Below are 17,940 nucleotides of genomic sequence, written 5' to 3'. Positions count from 1 at the left end.
GGTGAGAAGTTTGAAGTATGCAGTGCAAAAAAATCAGATTAATATACAAAATATGGACGTATGGGTTGGATTGCATGTATGGGTTTCACAGTGGGCCAAAAATATGGGCCCCTTTGCATTATTTTGCTTAGGGCCCCCAAATGGCCTGGGTCGGCCCTGGCCCACAGCAAATGATGAAAATATCATTTATTATGGCCCGCACAAGAAGATTTAGTTCAGTCTATATTTTGTTGCATTTCTCAGCTTTAGCTTATATATACATATATATATATATATACACACACATACATATTACATACATATATATATTTCAAACGAATTAGTATCGGTAAGGTATCTGTATCGTTACAGCACAGCCAGGTATCGGTATCGGTGCAACGCTAGTAATAAAAATGCACTGTTTTTTTTCCTGCTGAGTGTGCTTGTCTGTCAATGTTTATTTGAAATATTTGGAAATATTTATTTATTTATTTATTTTGGGAGTAACATTTTTTAATTTCACGGGCGAAAATACTTTTAGTAAACATTGACTAAAATTAGTCTTATTTACCTGATTCTGTTTTACAAATAAAAGGGCAGGGGTTTCAAGTTGGCCCTTGCATCCTTTGATTTTTCTGAAAGAGGCCCTCCCAGACAAAAATTTGGACACCCTGGCGCTAGACAAATACATTATCTGATCATATATTGCAGCCAGTTCTGGAAAATTTCTGCTTTATCTTCCAAGTTTTCAGTCTGTTAGTAACAGCGTCAATACAAGCGCCAGATTAGGAAAAGTGAGTCGCCCTCTATTAGGTGTTTTTTTTTTTTTTTCAGGCCGGGAGTCAGTGTGTGTGACACTCTCAATTAAAGCCAAGTGACAGCTCGCTCGCCTCCGCCTCTTTAAGAAGTATTTGTTGGAGAAAGTTTTATTGACTTTGTGATTTCCACGGCATTAGACTAAGATTAGCGGCCACGTCACTCAAAAGTCAACCGTGCTCCGGAAGTTGATGTAGCGGAAAAGTCGTGTTTAAGAAATCTATGCACTATTTGTGTGGCTGCATTTAATTGTGCTTTCACTCTGATTGACAGGTATGGATGGAGCGGGGAAAAAGACTGTGAAGAAAATTCTAAGAACCTTCCACAAAAAAAGTCTTAGCGATAAAACGTCTAGAGTGACGGCTATGACGACAACAACCGTAACCTAGACTCATTGCCTTATTTTAAATACATGAATTAATGCATAGAAAACAGCAAAAAAATATTCTTTTTTTTTTCCCCATGAAAACAGGTAATAAATTGGACCAGAGTATATCTAATCTAAATTTATATATAAATGGAACTTTGTGTGATTGTCTGTGTGGGTGTACGTTCACTATGGACTCCGAAATGGCTTGGTTGATTTTCTTGAAAATGTACACATTTGTACAATAAGCGTCTGCGAGTGTTCTTAGATGGGTTTGATCTCCGTAGGCTTCCAATTAGTGTGGAATAGAAATTTAAAACTCCAAAATTAGCATAGAAAATCCCTGATCAAGGTGGTGACAGCGCCATCTTTTGCGATGGCAATGTCACAGTTGGCTTTCAAAATTTCCGGTTTCATGTACAAATTAAAATGTGCTATGATGATACGTTGTGGCTTTGAGTACTCCACAACAAGACTTTCTGGAATATTAGTTGGGGATTCATTTTAACCCCTTGATGGTGTCCTTTTACGATTACTACTTTACAGCTGCATCTCCAAGGAAAGTATGTTTTATCTGGAATTTGGCCGTACTACGTTACACAAATGTGAGCAACACCGGGCCATAGAGTGAGTCTCATAAGTGATGCTTTATTTTCATAATGGCACCAACGTTATTTTGAGTGAAGTTTGAGTTTCTAAAAAATTGGATCTGGTCCTGGGGCGTCACAAGACCTAATACAAAACTAGGGCACAACGTGGCACTGGCGAGTGAGGTTTTTTATTTATTTATTTTTTGCACTTATCTATTCTAAAAAAATCAGAAATAGCACTTTAAAATACATATAATCGAACCAGAATTCAAGTTTTTGTCAAAATTGGGACATCCCTTGTTGATAGTCAATTCACCTCTGGTCATGCTCATCAACTTCCATCTCTCCTTCACCTCTTCCTACACTCTGCTGCTTTACTTTGTCTGGACAGAAATGGGGATATATCACTGTAACGGTCATGCAATTAATCAGTGATTCTAAAATGGTAGATTGTGACTTAAAAGTGGTTTATGTTCCCTAGGTGGGTAACCTAGCTTACCTTTCTCATTCCACCTTGCTTATTTATCCTTGCTGCGAGCAAATACTTTTCTAATATCCATTTACAAGAGTAATGCTGTTTGGGTCAAATACAAATAAAAAATAATACATCTTGTTACAGATTATACAGGACAGCGGTTGAGTCAACTTTAATTCATTTTAACTGGCTGCAAGTGTAATTTAGTTATTTCCAGTGTTGGGCACGTTACTTGAAAAAAGTAATTAGTTACATTACTCACTACATCTTCCAAAAAGTAACTGAGTTAGTAACTGAATTACTCTATAGTAAAAGTAACTAGTTACCAGGGAAAGTAACTATTTCCGTTACTTTAAAAAGAACTTGTTGTATGTCAAAAAATTTGAAATTTTGTGAGCAGTATTCGAGTCAGTGGAATAGAGAAGAACAGACAGGTAGTTAACTTGTTAGGTGCTTCAGCAGATTTGAATTGCTTACCACAGATGTCGACAAAAGCTTTGCCCCGGGACATAAATTACACATTACATGCAGGTTCTTTCCTTTAATTTCGACAAACTTGAAATAGTGTCTATATCTCCACCTCTTAAAGGACAATTTTTCTTCTGAATGCTCTGCCATCCCGACCCTGTGCATCTGTTTTGCGTATGTGTGTTTGCCGCATGCGCTGTTCCGGTTTGCTTGTGAAATCACCGGCTCTGATTGGCTTACCACGACACATGACTCTAACCCTCAGCCAATCACAATCACTTCCATCGCATCTCTCGAGGGGCTGCATTTAGGTAGGCTCGTTTCCCGACAATTCACGTCACCTTCAAAGCGCCTGCCGTCCTCAAGATGGAAGCAGAATTATTGCTGGCTGACAGTGGGAGATGGGAACGAGGCTAGCATCAGGTGTAGCAAACACAGAAATGTTACCAAACTTTGGAAAGCATTGTCTAATTGAATGAGCAGGGACAAACAGCTTGGAGTCAGAAGTACGTGCGCTATTCTCGAACCTGAACGCACCCCAAGTCTTGGATGACAAATCAACAGAGCAGAGAGTCGACTCGACACGGCTGGTAGTTCCTTCAATTTATTCAGAGTAAGTAACGCACTGCTTTTGACCGTCAGTAACGGTAACGGCGTTGTAACGGCGGAAAAAGTAATTAGTTAGATTACCCCGTTACTGAAAAAATAACGCCGTTACATAACGGCGTTATTTATAACGGCGTTACTCCCAACACTGGTTATTTCCACCACCTGTTATGTGCCACAGGTAAGTAGCAGGTGCTGATAATTACACAGTTTAGAGAAGCAGCACATGATATTTCAGAGGGTGCCAATACTTTTGTGAATTTTGAATGGTGTTCTCGATCACTAAGTCACATTAAGCTTTTTAGATTGTCCTCGTTTAAAAGCGCCACTCACCCCAAACAGACATACTGTTGCACACTCAAATTAACACAAATACTGTACATACTATGGTACTGAAGAATGAAGCGCCAACTGCTGTCAAGCTGCAAGCTTCTCCAACAAGCCATACAAACAGCTTTTAATTTCGTAAAAGCAAACACCATCTCAAAACCTTTTCAAAACCATTTCTGCTAGAACCCGCCAGACCCAAAAACTCTAGTGTATCCTGGAAACATCGTTTTTAAGTGCAGCACTATAGAATAATGTTTACTGCAATAGCGAGGCCCTTTGATTTCAAGCTTTATGTGAACCTGCTGGTTCAGGTACTGTATGGTGTTCGTGAATGACCATGTGATTGGAAGAGCACTCTCTTTTTGTGTCAAGGTCTGTACTCATCCCCGCTGGTCTCATGGGAACTGTTCACATGCTCCATAAGTAGAGAGAGCAGTTACATAATAGCCAGTGTCCCATGTCCATTCGCCATGGTGGCGGGCAGATGGCGTGGCTCAATCCTCAAGGGCGAATTGACGAGGCACGGTAGGATGCAGGGACTGAGGATGAAGATGTGGAGGAACATGAGATGAAGGCATCGGTCACCTCTATGTAAAGAGGACAATGTCACCGGCTAACTACATGTCCTCCTCGATATCTCTGTGTTGTGTAATACAGGTGTATATTTTCATATACTACTATGGGACTGTTAAGGTCAAGTTTGGTGATAATTTGGAAATCATTGGTGAAGGAAGAGCAGTTTATTGCGGGAGTAATTAAAGGTTCAAATAAAAAAGAAAAGATTTTCCCTTTACACTCTTCTTGCATTGGAGAGTTGAATTTACACATTGCTGAAAAAAGAAACAAAACTCTACAACACACTAACACAAGATTTTCTGATTAACACGGCAGCTGTTGTCACACATTTAACACGGAACGCCTTCATTATCGCAAACATCTAATTGTTTATTTGGAGCATAGCATATGAAAAAAAAACTTAGGGAATGAACCACATGCTTCTTCAACAAGTCTAAATATTACACTGGTTCACACATTTTTTGTTATTTCAGGTCTGAAAGCTTGTCTTTCAGAGTCATTTTTGGTTACAGAATCCAAAAGTTGTCTCAGTTGTTCTCTATCACATCAAGTTTTTGAACTATGCAACCCGTTTTCTTTTTCATAATAAAATACAGAAAACAGCATACTTTTTTTTTTAACCTGTCCTGTTCAGCCCGTTTGACACGGAGAATGGAAGTCTAAGTGTCTGGTTGGTCTGAACAGTTTTAATGTTTCACATTGAGAGTATGACATACTCCCATTGTGATCATTCAACATACCTCATTTATTATGACAAAGCAGTGAACAGGAAGGGGTTATGGGGGAACAGAAGAATAGAAAAGAAACACAAGAAAAGAAAGAAAAGAAACACAAATAACAACAAGAAATACATTCAACGCCTACACTAACTATGAATATGTTGGTGCTATCGTCAGCTAGATGTATTTTGGTTGACACCATGTGGGGGGCCTGTTGACCAGGGAAAGAAGGGGACTGGGGTGGGGGAGTCTATAAGCTAAGTGATTGAAAGGGGAAGAGTGTACACAAATCAGCTCTGTTATCGAGAAACCAGTAACGGTGTGAATCCCTTGTGAGTGTAAGCGCTTCGGCAACTGACCCTATGCTGCTTCATCGCCAATCCCGACACCGGGGCCCCCCACCCGAGCGTGCCCAACCACATTCAGCCGCGCGCGAGCCCCACCAACAGCCATGCAGACGGGCGGAGATGCCGCGCCAGGGCCACGGCCCCCCCACCCAGCCAGCCCGGGAATGGGGTCCAGCGCAGCCCAACCCTCCTCCCACAGCCCAGCAAAGGAGCCATCATCACCCCCCCGGGATCCAGGGTGGTCTACCGGGCCACCCGCGCCCCAATCAACCGGCCTTCGGGGATGGGAAGAGGGGACGCACCACCAACCCCACGCCAACCTCCACCCCAGTCCGCCCACCTGGCCCACAAGCCACAGCCGCAGCCCCCCAACCAGCACGGCACGCCACGGGACCCCCAACGGCCCACCAAGCCCAGGGCAGGGTCCCCCGCCAGAGCAGGCGAAATCCAGCTGACACACCGCCGTCCAGCCAGCAACCCGCGACGAAGCGCAGGGCCGATACCCAGGCGGAGTAGAGAGGGGATGGCGAGCGAAAGCAGGAGAACGCCGAGGAGCCGCCGCGGGGCGATTCGAGTTAGGCGCCCCGACTGGCTTAAAGGTTAGTGGGGACATTTTGAGCATCCTGAAAAGTTGGTAGTGTTATGTCCCTACCGTCCCTGTGCAAACCTACGCCCTTGATTGAACTGGAGATTTCATATTCATCCTAGTGACACTTGCTTTGCTAAAAATCAATCTTATTTTTGGTGTTTTTCTTTTTCAATTCTAGCTGCTTGTGTTTGGGGACTTGACTTTTGGCACCCTATGTTCTTTCCCTACCAAGCAATGGGTGCCGCTGAGCCCCTCCACCGTCACAATGCATTCACAGGTGGACACACTTTGAGCTTCCCTTCACTGAAACACCAGTCTCCACCACTGATTTACCGGTATTACAAAGTCTGCCGTGATTTGATTCAAGCGCCCTGAATAGATATAATACAAAATTATGCATAAAAACAACACAATAGGTTAATGGTATGTTTCACCAAAAGCAATAAAAAATACAAAACAAAGGTAATGGTTATCATTAGGGCTGCAGCTATCGATTATTTTAGTAGTCGATTAATTGATGGACTAGTTTGTCGAATAATCGAGCAATCGGATAAGAAACATGAAAAATTAAAATACCTGAGCTGAGCCTCAAACGGTATAAAAAAATATATAATTCAATAAGGATCTATGTACAACAAAAGAACAATTGGCTAACATACATAGCAAAGGTACACTAGCTTAAATGCCATAAAACTTTTTTTTTTTTTTTTTTTTTTTTTTTACAATGCTCTTAACAAATGGTTCAGACACATATTCCCACAAGAAAAAACGTAAAATATACACATAAACTAAATTACGAATACATTAAAAAAAAAAAAAAACTTTAGCTCAAACAAAAACTTAGCTTATGTTGGTTTTAACATGGAGCAGCTGGATTCAGCCACGTGAAATGAGGCAGACTAGGGGGCAGTGTATCCACTCAAATCAATAAAACTGAGTACAAACACTTTCAAAATAAATCATTACAGCGCCACAATAATTAAACGAATACTCGAAGCAGCAAAATTTAATTCGAATCTCTTTTTAAATCGAATACTCGAGTTAATCGATTAATCGTTGCAGCACTAGTTATCATGCACTGCCAATCCTTCCAGTCAAAATGGATTTGACATCGTCAATTTGACATTTATTGGCAGCCAATGAGTTAAAAAGCACTGTTTTTAGAACTTTGCCTGCAGCCCAACCATAAATTGATTCCACCGACATGGCACAGCAATACATGTCAGATTAATTTATGGATATTGCAGCTACTTTGAACAGAGTTCCTTGCAGAACCACACCTGGTAAATAGCGGTAAACAACATTGCGCTATCCGAGGATGTCTTCACACGACACAGTAGGATTTGTTTACACCTTTTACCTCCAATTATACCGGTTGACACTTGTTTAAGATTTAGACTGGCTGCGACCAAACAGATGAACAAAAACAGGCGCGCCGGCATATATATAATCTCCCGGGGATAATAGGAACACTGTGGGGGTCTGAAAATAGCACCGAGTTGGGAGCCAGTTCATTAGCAAACAAGACCAAAGACACAGCAAACACCACCAAGGCCACTATCCCAAATAAAATCATGATGTGCTGAGAAAACAAACAAAGTTTGAAATGAGCTCATTAACAAACAACAAGTAAAAGGCAAAAAAAAAGGGAGCTTGTGCAAAAATGCCAGGTAAAATTAGTTCAGAATTCAGAAAATGCAACCAAACGTGTGCGTAAGACTACAAGTATGCAAATTAAAAAGACAATCAAAGATCAATCTCAGCTCAGCGATGTCCCGAGGAGCCGGCCAGACAACAAAGCGCCCCGATGTGTACAGGATGTGTGTGTCAGCATTAATGTTGGTGTAATTAGGCAGCATCTCATCCTGGGTGTAAGGAAGCCTGTGAGACAGACAACCAGGGGCCGAAAAGGCAACTTGAGCTCAGCTTTGATCAGCCTCACAGGTGAGGAGACGGGCCGAGGCCTTGCGATGGGCGGCCGCGAGCATGGAATTAATAGAGCACATGCTGTTACTCTCAAAAGGTGCTGGGATTAAGGAAGGAAACCATTGAACTCACTAAATGTACCTCAAATATTAGCTCCTCTTCTAGCATTAAAAGCGCCTACAATGGCAGTAGTCCATGGAGGTCATACATCCAGTTTTATGCAGGATTCTTCTTAATTTAAATGCTTCGTCTAGCTTCCAACGTGACCCTAAGCAGGACACTTGTTTGCCCTCACTTCTGGAGTTACTTATGAATGAAACACGCCCCAATGTGTTCCCAAGTGTTTGCTACATTGAGAGCAGCTATAGGTAGGCAATATTAAATCCCTAAGAAAGTACTATATTGACCAACTTGTAGGCACCACTTCGATAGATGAGTCATTTTCCATTGTCAACTGGAATATTAATAGGCAAGGCAAGGCAAATTTATTTATATAGCACAATTCAACACAAGGCAATTCAAAGTGCTTTACATCACATGAAGATCATAAAAATCACATTAAAATCAATAGAACGTAAAAACAAAGACAATTGAAATAGGAAATAACATTACACATAAAAATCGCATTTAATCACGAATAGAATAAAAAGAAAAAAGAAAAAAAAATACTACTACTACTGCTAATAATTGAAATCAGCAATGGAGATAAGAAGAGAAAGCAAATAGATTGAAATATATAGATAGTTATGGATATGCAGTGCTAAACAAAAGGGTTTTTAGCCCTGATTTAAAGGAGCTAACAGTTTGAGCATACTTCAGACCTTCAGGTAACTTGTTCCAGAGGTGAGGAGCATAATAACTAAATGCTGCCTGACCCTGCTTGGTTCTTGTTCTTGGAACATACAGGAGACCGGTTCCAGACGACCTTAGGGGTCTAGATGTTTCATAGGAATCTAGCAAATGAAGCATGTATTTTGGTCCAAGGCCATTAAGTGTTTTGTAGACGAGCAATAGTATTTTATAGTCTATCCTTTGACTCACTGGAAGCCAGTGTAACGACTTCAAAACCGGTGTAATGTGGTCCAGTTTCCTTGTATTTGTGAGGACTCTGGCTGCAGCATTCTGTACTAGCTGCAGCATCCTGACTGATTTTTTATCAAGACCTGTAAATATACTGTTGCAATAGTCCAATCTGCTGAAAATGAATGTATGCATAAGTTTTTCCATGTCTTGTTGAGTCAGAAGCCCCTTAATTCTGGCTATATTTTTTAGGTGGTAATAAGCAGATTTAGTGACGAACTTTAGATGGCTATCAAATTTTAGGTCTCAGTCAATAATTACGCCAAGGTTTCTGACTTGATTTGCAGCTGTAAGTGACATTGTGCTAAGGTGCCTGCTTATCTTTGACCTTTCCTTTTTTTGGCCCGAAAATGATCAGTTCTGTCTTCTCCACATTTAACTGGAGAAAATTATGTCACATCCATTCATTGTTTTGATGAATGCATTTACTCAGGAAGACTAAGGGACTATAATCATGTAGGGAAACAGAAATGTAGAGTTGTCATCTGCATAGGTGTGATAGGAGATGTCATACTGTCCCATAATCTGAGCTAGGGGAAGCATATAGATGTTAAATAAGAGTGGTCCAAGAATTGACCCTTGAGGGACTCCACACGTGAATTTGGTTCGTTCTGACTGATGTTTTCCGAGTGACACAAAGTAATCCCTATCATGTAAATAAGATGTGAACCACTGAAGAACAGTGTCAGTAAGCCCTACCCACTGTTCCAATCTGCTGAGTAGTATGTTGTGGAATAGAGGAAGTCGGTGAGGTTAATTCAGTTGTTGTTGTTTGTGTTCGTATGCGAGCTGTTTGCCGCTTAACACGTTAGACTGGGTAGAAGTTGTATGTGCTCGGCTTTTTTTTTCTTTTGTAACTATAGTAATTAATGTAGATTTTTTAAAAAAAAAAATATGATAACATAAAAAAATAAAAATAAAAAATAAAAAAACGCGTCACATTAGGGTCATGCAGTGGTTTAAACTTTTCATTACATGCACCAGTTACATGGCGTTTTTTTTCCCCTAACTGTGAATTGTTGATTACATGGAAGTTCTATTAAAAACTGCAATGACTATTTTTGCATTGCCTTATTTTTGCTCAAATTTACTTTGAACATTTAAAGCAATAAACATCATGATATGGTTTATCATACAATATATATACAGTGCCCTCCATAATTATTGGCACCCCTGGTTAAGATGTGTTTTTTAGCTTCCAATAATTTTTTTTACTCAAATAATATGGGACCTTAATGGTAAAAAAGGAGAAAAATCCAACCTTCAATACAAGTGCATTTATTCAGTGGGGAAAAATCCCACATAAAGAAATATTTATTTGACATCAAATAATCTGTGTCACAATTATTAGCACCCCTGGTTTGAATACTTTGTACAACCCCCTTTTGCCAACAAAACAGCACCTAATCTTCTCCTGTAATGTTTCACAAGCTTGATTTTGTGTCTGGTGAACCATTTCTGTGTATGTTTTGGCCATATGTTTAGGGTCATTGTCTTGCTGAAAGACCCAGTGACGACCCATCTTCAGCTTTCGGGCAGAGGGCAACAGATTTTGATTTAAAATGTCCTGGTATTTCAAAGCATTCATGATGCCATGCACCCTAACAAGGTTCCCAGGGCCTTTGGAAGCGAAACAGCCCCACAGCATCACCGACCCACCCCCATACTTCACAGTGGGTATGAGGTGCTTTTCAGCATGTGCATCTTTCGTGGCACGCCAGACCCACTTAGAGTGTTTGGTTCCAAAAAGCTCAATCTTGGTCTCATCCGACCAAAGCACATGGTCCCTGGGAGCGTTAAATCAAAATCTGTTGCCCTCTGCCCGAAAGCTGAAGATGGGTCGTCACTGGGTCTTTCAGCAAGACAATGACCCTAAACATATGGCCAAATCTACACAGAAATGGTTCACCAGACACAAAATCAAGCTTGTGAAACATTATATGAGAAGATTAGGTGCTGTTTTGTTGGCAAAAGGGGGTTGTACAAAGTATTAACACCAGGGGTGCTAATATTTGTAACACACATTATTTGATGTCAAATAATTATTTCTTTATGTGGGATTTTTTCCCCCACTGAATAAATGCACTTGTATTGAAGGTTGGATTTTTCTCTTTTTTTCTATTAAGGTCCCATATTATTTGAATTTAAAAAAATATATATTAGAAGCTAAAAAACACATCTTAACCAGGGGTGCCAATAATTATGGAGGGCACTGTAAAATTTCTTGTGAGTACATATTTTCGAATCACTGTACAGTGGTACCTCTACATACCAAGTTAATTCGTTTTAGGACCTTGTTTGTAAATTGAAATGGTCATATGTCGAGCAGAATTTTACAATAAGAATACATTATAATTCCATTAATTCGTTCCACAGCCCAAAAAAACTACACTAAATCCTTAATAAATACTGCTGGTACTATTACAAATAGCAATTCGGAATAATATTATAATAATAATAATTCCTGTAATAATGTAACGAATCATCTGAGGCACAAGTTTTTGCTGGACCTGAATGCACCGCGTGGCTGACATGACGGTGAGATTGAGAGTGCAGTTCTATTTTACTTTCTCTTTTCATGTTTTGTTGCTGGCGTCAACTGCAGCAGACAGTAGGCGTGTTGTGTTGCACAAGTTGATGGATTAAATAATTAGAAACCTGACAAAGCTGGCGATTTCTTTGGCGATGTTACCACAATAATAATTGTCACATTAACTTATAAAGACTGGCGAACGGAGGTCGGAGGAGGACCGTCAAGATCGATATTCTACGGCCGTATCGTCGAGCCATTTCATGGATGGGCATGGCATGCTCATATTTTTTTATCATTTCCATCTTTATTTCAATGGTAAGCGTCACCTTTTTCCTTTTTCACCACCTGCACTAACCTTGGAACCCGTGTTTTCCCTCACAAGAAAGTTCGCTGCGTGCCCGTCTTCAGGCAAAACAAAGAAACTGCGGCGCTGTCAAAAATTGTCGTATTTCGAGCATGTTGGAACAATGTAGGAACAAATGGCGAGTCAAATTTTACGCCGGATGTCGAAAAGATCGTGTGTTGAAGCGATCGTATGTCAAGGTACCATTGTTATCATGTAGAAAATTGCATTGCTTATGGGCAGTGTTATTAATAACAGCGTTAGAGTATAACGGCAATTCTAATGGTGTTATTTTTTTCATTAATGAGTATTCTTTTTTTTTTTTTTTTTTTCCCCTATATTTGTAATGTTGTTACCGTTATTGAGGCTATGAAGGGGCACGCCACTACAATTTGGTTGAAAGAAGCGTGAGTTGTCGACAGTTGATTTTGTCACACATTAGCTGCCACATGCCTAGATAGAGCAGACCGGGAGGGGGAAAGAGGTAAGGGGGTAGTGACGCCTTTGCAAACGCGATGATGATTGTCTAGGTTGGCGGATCATGCCCTGCTTAGTACCAGTGTTCTGATGATTCGCTCTCCCTTGTCGGTGTAACGTCTCCGTTGTTGTCAGCAGTTTTACACAAGGGCGGGGACTATCGATGCGAGCTGTCCCTTCCAACAAATCTACCTTATGTTTTGACACTTTTATATTAGATACTTCCACTGTTGAAACACTAATAAGATTATGGGTAGCGGTGGGACAGTTTAGCAGGCATATAACGTTTTGTAAATAATATTGCAGTAGCATGGGTACGGTGTTTTTCAACAGGCTTATAACGTCCTTTAAATAAGAACGTCACTAGAAGTTGCATAATTTAGCAAGCTTATAAATTACTTTAAATTAGGGCTGTCAAAATTATCTGTTAATGGGCGGTAATTAATTTTTTAAATTAATCACGTTAAAATATTTGACGCAATTAACGCACATGCCAAACATTAAAATGACAGCACAGTGAAATGTGTACTTGTTGTGTTTTTTGGAGTTTTGTCGCCCTCTGCTGGCACTTGGGTGCGACTGATTTTATAGGCTTCAGCACCCATGAGCACTGTGTAAGTAATCATGGGTCATCAACAATGGCGGGCTACTAGTTTATTTTTTGATTGAAAATTTTACAAATTTTATTAAAACGAAAACATTAAGAGGGGTTTTAATATAAAATTTCTATAACTTGTACTAACATTTATCTTTTAAAAACTACAAGTCCTTCTATCAATGGATCGCTTTAACAGAATATTAATAATGGTAATGCCATCTTGTTGATTGATTGTTATAATAAACAAATACAATACTTATGTACCGTATGTTGAATGTATATATCCATCTTGTGTCTCATCTTTCCATTCCAACAATAATTTACAGAAAAATATGGCATATTTTGGAGATGGTTTGAATTGCGATTAATTGCGATTAATTAATTTTTAAGCTGTAATTAACTCGATTAAAAATTTTAATCGTTTGACACCCCTACTTTAAATATTATTATTTATTAAATAGTATTTATATTATTATTTGCAATATTTAATATTGTTACTTAGCGGAATATTTTAAGGATAGTGTTCTGCTTATTGTGCAGTAGGCCTAACATACAGTTTCAGAGATATGCAGTGGATAATAGTCAGTTAAAATTTGTGTTGTCTTGACAGACTAATACTAGTATATTTGATCCAAATAAATAAAAAATGTTCATAAGCGGATTTTAAGGGGGGGGCCAGGGGGACCAGGCCCCTCACTGGTGGCCGAAAAGTGTCAATGCATGTAACTTGACTTTCCTATTTATATAAAAGTTGTAAAGCATTAAAACTGCAACAAAAATGAATTAAATGAACAAAAAAAACATTTTTATAATGTGTCGAAATTATTTTCCGAGCACCTTAGACGGTCATTTGCTTTGCATATAATACAAATATATACATATATATTAGAGAAAAACAATATTTTTAAAAAAGATTTATTTCTTTGATTGAATTTTTTTTTTTGATTGAAGCAAATTTTTGGGGGATCGAACAATTTAGACACGAATGTCCTAATATGGCCCAAACACAAAAAGGATTGCTTCAATCAAAACTTTTTCAATGAAAAATTAAGTGTTCAAATGCAAAATTTTCCATCTCAAATATTTTTTCGCGTTCAAAAACTTTTTCTATGATTGAATTTTTTCTTTTTTTGATTGAAGTGATTTTTCTTTTTGAAAATCTATTTTTTTGAAGCAACTTATTTTTTGATTGAATAATAAAGACAAAAATGTCCCTAGCCAAAATGTGGCCCAAACACAAATCAACATTACTTCAATCAATAAATTGCTTCAATCCAAAAAAAAAAAAAAAAAACTCGACTTCAATTAAAAAAAAAAAAAAATCAAAAATTAATCAAAGAAATATAGCTTTCACATGTATTTTTATTTCTTAGTTCTTTTTTTTTCAAATTAATTTTTGCATTCAAACACATTTTTTTTTATTGAAGCAACTTTTTTTGGGTTGAAAAAATATATTTTGATTGAAGCAACTTATTTATTTATTTTTTTAATTGAAGCAACTTTTATTTTGATTGAATAATAAAGACACAAACCTACCTCCATATGGCTCCACCCAGGGGATACAATTTTTGACTGGGGTAACTCCATTGGCACGACACCGGCGGACGTACCAAATTCAATGGATGACGATCTTGGCGAAAAGTATTGCCTAGCAAGCCTGATTTAGAAGTCCCCTCAAGAATGATGGGAAACAAAAAACGCTTATTGTCAACTTATTATCATAAATATTCTTGTAAGTTAATTTTATTGCTGACACTGCGTTTCGGGGTCATCAACATGTTGTGCCCCCCCCGCCCCAAAAGTCAAACTCCGTCTATGAAAATGTTCTAAAATACTGTCTATAGTATTTTTATTCTTCATTCAGGTAATATAAACATCTTTGATGTGAAAGATGTTTAAGACTCTATTTTGCAATAACGTGTAAAACATGAAAAGTAACGTCAATTACTTTGCTGAGTAATTGTGTAGAACATGAAAAGTAGCGTCAATTACTTTGCTGAGTATGTAATTACTCTTACAATGAGGTAACTGAGTTACTAACTCAATTACTTTTTGGGGGAAGTAAATTTCTAACTGAACGAATTACTTTTTTAAAAGATTAACAACACTGGTTGTGGGAGGAACGTTTGAATTTGTTGTTTTGATTTTTCTCTCCTCTCTAAATGCTCAAAGTGTCATCCTTTTTTGATCTTTTGCAAATGGCAATCATACAGTTGTCCAACACAAAAATACTGTCCTTACCTTCTCTTGGTACTGTCGCCTGGATGAGTCAAGAGACTGAATGAGCGCTGTGGCGTGGCCAATGAACATGGCATAGCAGGTGGCACCAACGATCATACTGAGCATGGTGAGCCAAATGTCCGACATGCTCTCGGGGGCTTGCCGTCCATAGCCGATGCACAGCATGTGACTCATGGCCTTGAAGAGGGCAAAGGAGTAGAGCTCACTCCACGTGTCATTCTGGAAAGGAACAGAAGGGCAATCGACCGCTTAGACCAGGAAGTGAAGTTTCAAGAGTAGTGTCGCTGTAAGTATTGGTGAATGTTAGATTGGAGAGGCTAATCATCATCATCACCATGAGCAGCTTTGTACTGACGAGGAAGAAGCGCTAATGAGGCGAGCGCACATCTGCTTGCTCTAGTTTGTCTCGATTGTGGCGAATTTCCCTTGTCGTGGGTTCATTAAACAAGAGGAAGGCCTCCGTTGGCACCGATCACCGCGACATTGTACAAACATCTGCGGTCCACAAACCTTTTGACCATGCCATCCATTACAATGAACAATATCTGGTACAAAGCCAATTCATTAAGTATTTGCACGGGTCAAAATGTGGTGGGTATGCTGATTCACCCTTGGCAAGACAAATAACATTAAGAGATAACTATGGCATACAAATACTACATAAATCGGATGTGAACACATTAGAATAACATCACAAATGTGTCAAATTAAGACTTGGTCTGTGGTGTTCCCCACTTGACACTTGACATTAGGAAAGTTGATCGGCTATGTAAAAAAACAGTATACTTTAGCTTTCCACAGATGTATGCGTGTAACTACAGTGGGGCAAATAAGTATTTAGTCAACCACTAATTGTGCAAGTCCTCCTACTTGAAAATATTAGAGAGGCCTGTAATTGTCAACATAGGTAAACCTCACCCATGAGAGACAGAATGTGGAAAAAAAAAACAGAAAACCACATTGTTTGATTTTTAAATAATTTATTTGCAAATCATGGTGGAAAATAAGTATTTGGTCAATACCAAAAGTTCATCTCAATACCTTGTTATGTACCTTTTGTTGGCAATAATGGAGGCCAAACGTTTTCTGTAACTCTTCACAAGCTTTTCACACACTGTTGCTGGTATTTTGGCCCATTCCTCCATGCAGATCTCCTCTAGAGCAGTGATGTTTTGGGGCTGTCGTTGGGCAACACGGACTTTCAACTCCCTCCACAGATTTATTATGGGGTTGAGATCTGGAGACTGGCTAGGCCACTCCAGGACCTTGAAATGCTTCTTACGAAGCCACTCCTTTGTTGCCCTGGCTGTGTGTTTGGGATCATTGTCATGTTGAAAGACCCAGGCACATCTGATCTTCAATGCCCTTACTGATGGAAGGAGATTGTCACTCAAAATCTCTCGATATATGGCCCCATTCATTCTTTCCTTTACACAGATCAGTCGTCCTGGTCCCTTTGCAGAAAAACAGCCCCAAAGCATGATGTTTCCATCCCCATGCTTCACAGTGGGTATGGTGTTCTTCGGATGCAATTGAGTATTCTTTCTCCTCCAAACACGAGAACCTGTGTTTCTACCAAAAAGTTCTATTTTGGTTTCATCTGACCATAACACATTCTCCCAGTCCTCTTCTGGATCATCTAAATGCTCTCTAGCGAACCGCAGACGGGCCTGGACATGTACTGGCTTCAGCAGGGGGGACACGTCTGGCAGTGCAGGATTTGAGTCCCTGGCGGTGCATTGTGTTACTGATAGTAGCCTTTGTTACTGTGGTCCCAGCTCTCTGTAGGTCTTTCACTAGGTCCCCCCATGTGGTTCTGCGATTTTTGCTCACCGTTCTTGTTATCATTTTGTCGCCATGGGGTGAGATCTTGCATGGAGCCCCAGATCCAGGGAGATTATCAGTGGTCTTGTATGTCTTCCGTTTTCTAATAATTGCTCCCACAGTTGATTTCTTTACACCAAACGTTTTACCTATTGCAGATTCAGTCTTCCCAGCCTGGTGCAGGTCTACAATTTTGTCTCTGGTGTCCCTTGACAGCTCTTTGGTCTTGGCCATAGTGGAGTTTGGAGTGTGACTGACTGAAATGTGGACAGGTGTCTTTTATACCGATAATGAGATAAAACAGGTGCCATTAATATAGGTAACGAGTGGAGCCTCGTTAGACCTCGTTAGAAGAAGTTAGACCTCTTTGATAGCCAGAAATCTTGCTTTTTTGTAGGTGATGAAATACTTATTCTCTACTCTAATTTGGAAATAAATGTTTTAAAAATCAAACAATGTGATTTTCTGTTTTTTTTTTCACATTCTGTCTCTCATGGTTCAGAAATTTCTTGGCGCATTCAATGACAGAACAAAAGCTGTGTAGAGAAATGCACGCTAGACAAATGGCTTGGCGTTGCTTATATGCTGTACAGATAAGGAGGTGTGTCTGGAACGTTTGGTGATTAGGTCATGAGTCTTTCTGGTTGGCAGTTAAAAGTCCATGTTTATCTGAGGTAAAACTAACTGTCAGCAGTTTCTGTGAAAAACAACTCCATTTGATTGCATTAGGCAAGATGCAGCAGTTTCTATGAAAAACAACTCCATTTGATTGCATTAGAAAGGATGCATACTGACTTCAACACCAGTATGTGTCTAGTGGCACCTAGTCATGTGTGTACCCACTCTAACATGTATGACAGGGGAGAATGAGAGTGCTGCATGGAATCCGTCAGACAGGTCTGGCATTGCCCCTGCCATCCCAAGGGTTAGCAGAATAGGCATGCCCTTCCGCCCACGGTCATAGCCAATGGAACAACATCCATGCCCTGGTGCCCCAGCCTGTCCGAGTTGCCCATAACCAGTTTTCGGGAATATAGTGAGGGAGCGCATTACCAC

General features: G+C 39.6%; 1 protein-coding gene across 1 annotated transcript in view; it reads right to left on the bottom strand.

Moving 5' to 3' along the window:
- The window catches only part of hcn2b (hyperpolarization activated cyclic nucleotide-gated potassium channel 2b), a 61,208-nt gene that overhangs the window by 28,098 nt on the left and 15,170 nt on the right, over window positions 1-17,940 (bottom strand). Inside the window, exon 4 of the mRNA XM_057842288.1 lies at window positions 15,061-15,279. Coding sequence (XP_057698271.1) covers window positions 15,061-15,279 — 219 coding nt within the window. The remainder of the gene's footprint in view (window positions 1-15,060; window positions 15,280-17,940) is intronic.

This window comes from Corythoichthys intestinalis, chromosome 7 (assembly GCF_030265065.1).
Source record: "Corythoichthys intestinalis isolate RoL2023-P3 chromosome 7, ASM3026506v1, whole genome shotgun sequence".
Taxonomy (NCBI): domain Eukaryota; kingdom Metazoa; phylum Chordata; class Actinopteri; order Syngnathiformes; family Syngnathidae; genus Corythoichthys; species Corythoichthys intestinalis.
This window is presented reverse-complemented; position numbering and strand designations above follow the sequence as displayed.